The sequence below is a fragment of the Pantherophis guttatus genome, chromosome 5, assembly GCF_059756535.1.
Source record: "Pantherophis guttatus breed Tessera chromosome 5, ASM5975653v1, whole genome shotgun sequence".
Lineage (NCBI taxonomy): Eukaryota > Metazoa > Chordata > Lepidosauria > Squamata > Colubridae > Pantherophis > Pantherophis guttatus.
In genome coordinates, this window is record NC_142067.1 from 339,260 (window position 1) to 348,352 (window position 9,093).

The 9,093-nt window shown below is 60.0% G+C and overlaps 1 protein-coding gene across 1 annotated transcript; it reads right to left on the bottom strand.

Moving 5' to 3' along the window:
- Positions 1 to 1,145: 1,145 nt before the first annotated feature.
- Positions 1,146 to 8,574, bottom strand: CCKBR (cholecystokinin B receptor). The gene is made up of 5 exons (XM_034426377.3): positions 7,681 to 8,574; positions 6,604 to 6,855; positions 6,169 to 6,421; positions 4,364 to 4,491; positions 1,146 to 2,433 (listed from the first exon to the last, which is right to left on the bottom strand). The coding sequence occupies exons 1-5, from the start codon at positions 7,823 to 7,825 to the stop codon at positions 1,895 to 1,897; spliced, it is 1,317 nt and encodes a 438-aa protein (XP_034282268.3). The 5' UTR covers positions 7,826 to 8,574; the 3' UTR covers positions 1,146 to 1,894.
- Positions 8,575 to 9,093: the final 519 nt, after the last annotated feature.

Here is a 9,093-nt window from a genome sequence, read left to right on the forward strand (position 1 = left end):
TCACCTGATAGACTGCCTGAGTGATAGCTGCCAGGAGGGAGCCTCCAACCCAGAGGTGCTATTTAGCAGGTTCTGGAGAACCGGTAGCGGAAATTTTGAGTAGTTCAGAGAACCAGCGAATACCACCTCTGGCTGGCCCCAGAGTGGGGTGGGAATGGAGATTTTGCAGTATCCTTCCCCTGCCACGCCCACCAAGCCACATCATGCCCACCAAGGCATGCCCACAGAACTGGTTGTAAAAAAAAATTGAATTCCACTACTGCTCCAACCCCATCATCCCCAGCCTCTGGGTCCTTCTTTCCTCCCTGCATCTAAGGTTTTGCCTCTGGCCCTTCACCGTCGCTTTGCCAGCAGTGGGGTGGGCATGTCAGGCTGCATTGGTGCCATCTGTGCACAATTCCTGTCATCTTCAGAAGGGGAAATAAACCTGGCACTGCTGATTCCATCTCCCTCCTTCTCTGCTGGAGTCAAAGAGCCCCCCCCTTTGCCTCCTCTTCTGAACTGCTCTACCTGGTGAACCAGCTTCCTTATGTGCCCCCTGAAGCGGCCACAGCCAGGCCAGTTAACAGGCAATGCCTGGTCGTAGACAAACCCACTGCGGGCAATTTCCCCTCCTTTAGCAGCCCTAGCCCTGCTTCCTTCCCGACCACCGCCTCTTTCTTCAGGCTGCTTACCTTCCGTGGCTACCAGCCCAACAAGGCCGATTCAATGCGCCCACCCAGAGGGGGAGGGGGGGCACTGGGCTCCAGCACTGGAGCCGGCCACCTTCTGCCCCCGGCGTCTCTCTTCCAAAGGGCGGGGGGGGGGATGATAGCAGGTGGTGGCAGCCCCCTCGATCTGCCCTTCTTGGCCTTGGGGGATTTGGTCGGGCAGCCTTGTGGCCGAGGGCTGCCCCCCCACAGGGCCTTGGCACTGGCCAGGAGAAGCGGCTCCATCTTCTAGGCTTGGGGGGAGGGAGCCTGTGGGCGTGCAGGGAGTGGGGCCCTGCTTTTTCTCCTGTCCCTCTGCAACAGGGTGACTCAGACACTGGCAGTGAGTGTTTGCAAGCAACAGTGCAGAAGGAGGGGAGTAAGTGGGGGAGGGGAGGACACAAGGGAGCCCCCTCCCCCCAGGCTCAGTCTGTGCCAGAGACCCAGATCAGCCGGTTCCATCTGCGTTGGCAGCAGTGCCATTTCAAGAATTTTATTGCACAGAAAGCTACAGAAAAGGCCCCCATTCGCCCTCTCCAAACTGACATGAGGGGTTTTACCACTGGTGAACAGAGGGACCCCCAGAATCCCTAGCCAGACTCCTCAGTTGGGGGGCGGGGTAGAGGCAGTGGCACACAGCTATTCAAAGCAGGTGTGAAGGGGTGTCCAGGAAGGAGGGCTGGGGGAGAGGAAATCCTCGAGGCAAAGACATTGCTGCTCCTTCTCCAGATTGGCGACAACAGCCCTGTGAGGCAGGCCAGTGGTTATGGGGCTGTTAACTCCCCCAACCTGTGGAACTCATGGTTGATTCAGCTTCACCTCTTGCCCCGGGCAGCACTGAGGCCTTGCTGGACTCCACAAGCTGGACCCCCTCTCCAATTTTACACCCCTCAGTTGGGGAATTGGGGGGGGGGAATGCAGCATAGCAATTAATACCTTCAGAGCAGGGGTGATTCCCAGGGAAGAGAAGGGGTGTCTGTACGGGAGAGGGCCAGGGAGATAGGCAAGAAAACAGCTTTGTCCACCCATTAACCTCCCCCCCCCTCAACAGACCTGCTCCCTCCTAGGTTTTTGGGCCCATGGAATCTCCTCCTCAGCCTGGGGTTGGCAAGGGGCAGGCAGGCAGGGGAGGAAGGAAAGGCCGTGGGGTTTGGCCCAGGCATGGCCCTGAGGGCCTCCTGGACGTGGGGCCGGGCAGGAGAGCCTCAGTGCTCGGGTGGGGCTATGCTGCTGACTGTGGTGTAGCTGAACTTGGAGAAGGAGGTCCTGGTGGCAGTGGCCTCCTCCTCGGGGGCACGGCGTGGCCGGGACCAGCAGGGCATGGCGCGGCAGGCGAACGTGGTGGCGAAGGCCTGGCGGAAACGCTTGTTCGTGAAGCAGTAGATGAAGGGGTTGACGCAGGTGGAGCAGTAGCACAGCAGGTGGATGAAGGAGATGGGGGTTCCTGAGAGGGCGCGCTGGGCGGCCTTGGGGTAGAAAGCCTGCCAGGTGTTGGCCATGAAGATGGGCAGCCAGCACCCAAAGAAGAGTGCCACGATCACCACCAGCATCCGGATGACCCGCTTCTTGGCCAGCAGCTTGGCCTCTGAGCTGTTGACACGTGCCCGCTCCTGCTTGGCGCCGTCCTCCGGGCTCAAGGCCGGCAGCTCCATCGGGCTCTCGGTGGGCCAGGGCACCTGGACGTAGCAGCCGTCGCCCTCGTCGCAGGAGGCCAGGAGCTCCATGGTGGCCCCGTTCTGCTGACCTGAGGGAGGCAGAGACAGAGAGGCGCCTTGTGGGGGATGCTCGGCTCCTCGGAGCCTTTGGGGGGATTGGGCCTAGGGTGCCCGTCAGAAGGGGGGCAAGCAGAACACCGTATCCTCCTGACATTCAGTGCCCGCAATCTTTCCCTGCTGGCAGTGCCCGTGATTCTGTTTGGGGGTGCTCTAGGAAAGGGGGCCAAATGGTGATTGCTGGGGAGGGAGCAGACACCTGAACAGGGACCCTCTCCCACTCCTGCAAGAGCAGGAGAGGCTGAGCAGGGAGGCCGAGCTGGCTGTCCCAGGACAAGGGGGAGCCCGGGAGGTTTCTGGGACTGCACCCCAAGAGGAGCAGCGGCTCCACCATCCTTGTCTGTGTTATGGAGAATGACACCCCCATTTGCCTCCTTGGCAGAAAGAGTGTCAGCCATTTGCTCTCCCTCTGTCCTTGAGCACTTTCCCACCCTGAAGGCAGAGCAAGCGGCTTCTCCTTCTCGCCTCCTATTCAGTCCTGTTCATGCAGCCGGACCCTCCAGGGGCTGCTTTGAATGTTGCTCTCCGCAATTGACATGCCATTTGTGACCCACTTAAGAGTCATTTTTCACTTACTGCTGCCAAAAAGGCTGGAGTTTTGAGCTTTTTTGGGGGGGGGGTTGGTTGAGCATAAATGGAAGCATTCGCTTTTTATGTCCTGAATTTTATCTCCTCAGTTTTGGTCCAGCAATCAAACCTGCCAAGAATGGCTTAAATATTGATTGATAGATTGATTTTATTTTATTTATTTCTTTATTTTACAGAATTTATATGCCGCCCTTCTCCTGAAGGACTCAGGGCGGCGAACACAGAATTAAAAACATACAATAATAAAAACCCACTAAAACCAGATTAAAATAATAAATACTAAAAACCAAGGATCAGAATCAGCCCATTTGTTGGAATAACCAAGTCTTCAGGCCTCGACGGAAGGAGCGGAGATCCAGGGCTGTCGGTGGGTAGGTTGTTCCAGAGGGTAGGGGCGCCCACAGAGAACGCCCTTCCCCTGGGCGTCGCCAGACGGCATTGCCTGGTCGATGGTACCCTGAGGAGAGCAACCCTATGGGAGCGGACAGGACGGTGGGAAACAGGCAGGAGATGGTCCTGCAAATTCCCCGGACCTCAGCCATGTAGGGCTTTATAGGCCAATACCAGCACCTTGAAGCGGATCCGGATTTGCTTTTTTTATAAGGATTTGGTCCCACGGCGGCCTCAGATTTGATGGGGGTCACTTTATGGGTTTATCTAAGCTGTTTATAAAAGGGCACAGCAGGATGGGACCTGAAAGCAATGTCGGCTGTGTGCAATTGTTCAGCTAAGCTATGGGTCCACCTCACTGCCTTTCCTTGGACCCGACCTTTATTTTTGCTTGCCTACAAAATTGAGAAGCTAGGCTGAAAGCTGTGTTGAAATAAAGGTATATTATATCTACTAGATCCCCACGATCATCTAAACTGGTATCTATCCCCAGCCCAGGTGCACAATTCCTGCTGCTTTGCCCAATAAAATGCCTCAGCTTGCCAAACAGAACAGAAACAGGATAACAGAATTGGAAGACCTTGCAGGGAACCCCCTGCTCAAGCAGGAGACCCCAGACCATTTGAGACAGACAGGTGGCTGTCCAGTGTTTTATTAAATAACTCCAGTGCCCCTTTTGACCACAGTGGCCGCCACATTCGGTTACAACCGAAAAAAGGTCATAAACTTGGGTCTGCCCCATGATGGCTATTTCCATGATGGCAGGTTCCATCGCAGGCATAAGTCCGTTTAAGGATGAGGGCAACCTTCTCCAACTTGAGATTCATCCTCCAGACCCCCATCCTCCAGATCCTTGCTTTCTCATGGCACCCAGAGATCACCCCAAAGGGAACCTGTTTCCAGCCTCCTTCACCTGATACCCACCTTTGGCCTCACGGGAGAGATCCATCTCAAACTGGATCCCCCTGTAGAGCTCGGAGGAGATCAATCCATAAGCCACGATCATGACCAGTCCCGGGACAAGGAAGAGTATGATGAGCAGCAGCAGGTACCTAGCAGAGAAGGAAGGAAGGGAGGGAGGGGAGAGCCACAACAGCCCCCTTAATTTGCACCAACTGAACCACTGCCACCAAGTAGTAACACACGTGGTCCTAAACCAACGGAAAAGGTGGATTTGCAGAAGATGTTAGATAAACACACAGCCTGGATTAAAACCCTTCAGGCTTAGCAAGTGGTGCCAAAGGAACTGCTGGGCCTGGTCTAAGATTTGTGCAGGGTCTTTTCTAGGCTGGGACCCCCCAAAAGCCAGGTGGGTGGAAGATGAACCTGAGGTCAAGCCCTCTCCCCTCTTGCTTCACGCACTTAACACGTCTCCCACGCTTGGCTATCTTCATCTCTTGCTGGCACTCCCAGGCAAGCACCAATGGTGCCCCTGCCCACGGGGTCACCCTCTCCAGACCACCACGGCTGGCTGGCTGGCTGGCTCCCCAAGGGAGCCCTTCCTCAGGGGGGAACGGTTCAAGGCCAGAAGAGGTGAAGATGGAGCCCAGCCCAGTGAGACCGTCTCTGGTGACATCAGCCTGTCAAAGAGCTCTTTGACTTGCGTCCTTCTGAATGTTTAAATCCTGTGGATGAGGCTGTTGACATTTGTCCAATTTGGGCTCCTCTGCTGTCATTCTCCCTCGTCACCCAGGTGCACATCAAAAGCACATGCTAAAGCCAGGAGACAGAGAAGCCCCCCCGCCCTCCTCAAAGTGCTTTGTGCTCAGAGGACAGTCAGATTCCAGTCCTGACCAGTCAGTCAGTGCCTCTCCCCAGGCCAAACCCTCCTCTGCCACCTGCCGCTTCTCTCTCCTCCTGGTGGGATCCCGAGTGTCGCTGGCCCTTGAGAGAGCCATGCAAAGAGATCGAAACAACCGGATCTCGCACGTGAAGTCCTCCTTGCCCATAACTGTTGCCTTTCCTTGCCCCCAGCCTCATTTCCCAAGGAATGTGAGTGGGAAGCCCTTGCAAACCTCAGGATAAATGCTCAGATCCTGCCCACCCCCAGCACCAGCCCCTCCCTCTGGCTCCTGGCTGTGCAGAGCTAAGGGTGGTCCTGAGGCCAACACACACACACACACACACACAGATCACATTTCATACAAAGTCGTAGCCTTCAGTTTCAATGCAGAAGCTGCCCCACCTCCTAACGGATGCCAGACACTGCAGGGTTGATGCAGGGACATCGGCCACGGGGTGCCAGACCAAACGGTGCCAGAGGCGACCCAGCCTAAAACACAGGCTCGGTTCCTCATTCAGGAGGAAGAAATGCAGCTTGAGGCACCTTCCAACCTAACCATCAACCCCACCCCCACCCCCGGTGCTGGATCTGCATGAAAAGCAAAAACGACGGAAGGGCTTCGTCCCCAACCATTGAAGGCTGCTGCTGGTGGCTGCCGTGGTCCTTGCTGGCCCTAAACGGGGCTTGGCCAGAGAAGGGACCCTGGCAAAGGTTGGGCCTCCCCTGACAGTTCTCCTCTGAGTCTGCCTGCTCGGCTCATGGCCCCAATGCCAAGGGGGCCCAATCTGACCAGGCCCCCAGGAGCTGCCTCCAAAGGCCAGCTGGGGCTCCACGGGGAGTAGAGCAGCCCTCCTGGCCAGGCAGCGTGGGCTATGGGGAAGCAGATGGAGGAGCCCTTGGAGGCAGCTCTACCCCCACGCAGTCCAGTCTGCCCCCCCCCACTTACCAGGCCTGCCTGATGTGCCCAGGCCAGTTGTGGCTGCACTGGGTGTGGTGGGGCTGGTTGCGCATAGGCTGGGTGGTGCTGTAAACCGGGTAGGGCAGCATCAGCAGCGCCGAGAGCACCCAGGTGGCGGCGATGACCCGGTAGGCATGGGAGCGGGTCTGCCACACGCGGGACTGCAAGGGCCTGCAGATGGCGCTGTAGCGCTCGATGGCGATGGCCACCAGGCTGAAGGTGGAGACACTCACCGACACCCCTGGGAGAGGGACGGGGGAGGGGAGCAGGTCAGGTGGCACCGGGCGGGTCACCTGCTGCTCTTCCCCCCCAGGGAGAGGGGGAAGGGGCCACAGGCCCTGCAGCCTCAGGGCAGCTGCCAGGCAAGGGGGCAGGGGGACCCCGAGAACACCCCCCCCACCCACACAGGCCGAGCCCCCTCACCCATCAGGTAGGCCACGGCCTTGCAGACGACCCTCCCGAAGATGAAGTTGTGCATCAGGTTGGGGATGAAGGTGAAGGGCAGGCAGAAGAGCGCCACCATCAGGTCACTCAGCGCCAGTGAGAGCAGGAAGGAGTTGGTGATGGTCCGAAGACGCTTGTTGCCTGCCAGCACCGCGATGACCAGCGCGTTCCCACACAGGCCCAGCAGGAAGATGACCGAGTAGAGCAGCACCCGCACTGCCAGGGCCAGCTCTGGGGGGCAGAGCAGGGTCAGAGGGCCAGGCTGGGTGCCCACTGGGGGCAGAGGCCGACCCAGCAGGAAGCCTCCCTTCCTCCCTGGTAGAGCCTGGGCCAGGACCACCCCTGAAAGGAGATCTGGCCTATGCCTTCCCCCCTGCCCCCCAGGCAGGAAGCTGGGTCTTGTGCCTGGCCTTGCCCTCCTGCCACCTGTGGCCCCCAGGCCTTGCTCCAGGCATGCTGGTAGGCAGGGACCCATGGAAAGCAGAGCGGAGGGTGGGGAGAGAGGCAGGCATGGTCCAGGTTCAGGACCTTTTACACCCAAGGCTTCCCTGCTTGTTCGGCTTTGGGGGACCCCCGAAAGGCCCCAGACTGGGGAGAAGCTCGGGGGCTAAGAGGGAGGCCGGTCTGTGCCCTGGCTGGCAGCAGCCGGGCTTCCTCTGGGACTGGCATCTCGGTTCGGGCACGGGGCACGTCAGAACCCAGTTCACCAAAGGTCTCGGGTCAGCCGCAGCGTCAGGCAGGAGCTCGGCGAGTCCAGAGCTGCCCCTCTCGGCCGCCCCCAACCCTTCCCCGGCGCCAGAGGGCCCATCCGCAGCGGCCGACGGGCCCGCGATTCCCGGATAAAGGGGGGGGGGGAGAGGCGGCGCTCTTCATATGCGCAGAGACACTTCGACGAGTGGGCAGAGCAGAACCGGGGCGGCCAAGAGAGAGGCGGGTGCTGCTGCCCACCGCGGGAGCCTGTCGGGGCCGGCCAGCTGCCAGAGGAGGGGACGAGCGGTGGGCTTCTCAGCGCTGCCTCGAGGGCGCGGAACTGACCGGGGCTGCGGGGAGCCTCACCTCCGGACCTGCGGGAAGCCTCGCAGCCGCCGCCGCCGGTGCCGTTCCAGGAGCTGTGCGAGGAGCCGTTCTCTGGCCGGCAGAGCAGCGACGCGTTGAGCAGCCGCGCCTCCTCCATCGCGGCAGGCTCCGTCTGCCCGTCCATGAGCGACGCTCAGCTCCCGCCACGCCGGCCGTCCATCCCGACGGGGTCGCCGCAGCGAGCGCAGCCCCGTAGGGGACCCGCCGGCTTCCTCTGCCTACTCCGGAGCCGCAGCGGATTCTGAGCAGCGCCGTCCGCGAGTCCCGGCGGAGCGCCCCCTGACGGCGACCGGCGCTCGCTGGCCCTGCTCGGGGACGGGCGGCTGAGCTGAGTGGCGGAGGCGTGGCGGACGGAGCCCTCCTCCCAGGGCCGGCTCGTCGGGGCAGGGCGGGCCGGGGCCCGGGGCTTCGGGGGCGGGCCCTGCGCAGAGTGCTTGGGGACTGCGGGGAAACCCCGAGGCAGAAGGCAGCTTGGCGGGATCCGGAGGTTAGCCAACCCACCCCGTCCCCGCGCAGAGGCGCCCCTGCCTCTCTCTTTTGGGGGTGGGGGGGCTAAGAGCAGCCGCAGCTGCCGGGGCCTTCCGTCAGGCAGGAGAGTTTCCCAGCAGCGGCCGCCCTGCCAGGCACGTCCTGTTTGCTCGGAACAGCGGAAGCGCGCGGCCGGTGTTGACACAGGTGCTGTTTACCTGGCCAAGGCGGGAGCTGCGGAGCTGCACGTTACCTGCAAATGAATTCCGGCTGATCCTCGACGCTCCGTGCCCCAACCTGAACAGGAGCTCTGCGCCTGCCGCCTACCCAGCCTTCTCTTATGCATCTTGGGGCGGGAGGGTTGTAACCTGCGTGGTGCCCCCCCCCCCCCGCCGGTGACCACAGGAGGGCTTGAGGCACCAGCGTTGCCCCCTCCCAGAACTCTTGGTGAAGTTGTCTCCCGGGCGTGGTCGACTGCTTGGTGGATCCTTTCATTGGGTGGGGCTGCGCCTGTGTGGGACCCTCCAGGCCCAAGAAAGTCACCTAGCCTGGTCATGGGACGCACCTTCCCAGGTTATTTGAAGGCATGGGGGGGGGGAAGCTGCGCTCCTACAGGTGCCGACAATTAGCGCATTGGCTGTGTGTCTTTAGCCCTGGCATGTGGGGTGGATCACCTTCCTCTTAGCCTCTCCGTGGGTCTCTGGCTGCAGCATTCACCAAGTGGGCCGTGCAGCTTCTCTTCTGCATCTTTGGAGTTGAAGGGGGAATTAAGGGACAAGATGGATTCCTTAGAGCAGCTCCAGCCCTGTTTCACCTCCTCCCCAAAGTGGCCCCCCAGGGGGGCAGCAGAAGTGGCGCACTCTGTTCAAATCAAATCAAATCAATCAAATCAAACCTTTATTGTCAATGCACAACATGTGCACA

Excerpts from the sequence above, each read along its gene's own strand:
- CCKBR (XM_034426377.3), bottom strand. The coding sequence starts at position 7,825 with ATGGACGGGCAGACGGAGCCTGCCGCGATGGAGGAGGCGCGGCTGCTC. Across the intron at positions 6,422-6,603 it reads GGCCGTGGCCTACCTGATGG|GGGTGTCGGTGAGTGTCTCC; the intron begins GTGAGGGGGCTC and ends TCCCTCTCCCAG. Across the intron at positions 2,434-4,363 it reads TCTCTCCCGTGAGGCCAAAG|GTCAGCAGAACGGGGCCACC; the intron begins GTGGGTATCAGG and ends TGCCTCCCTCAG.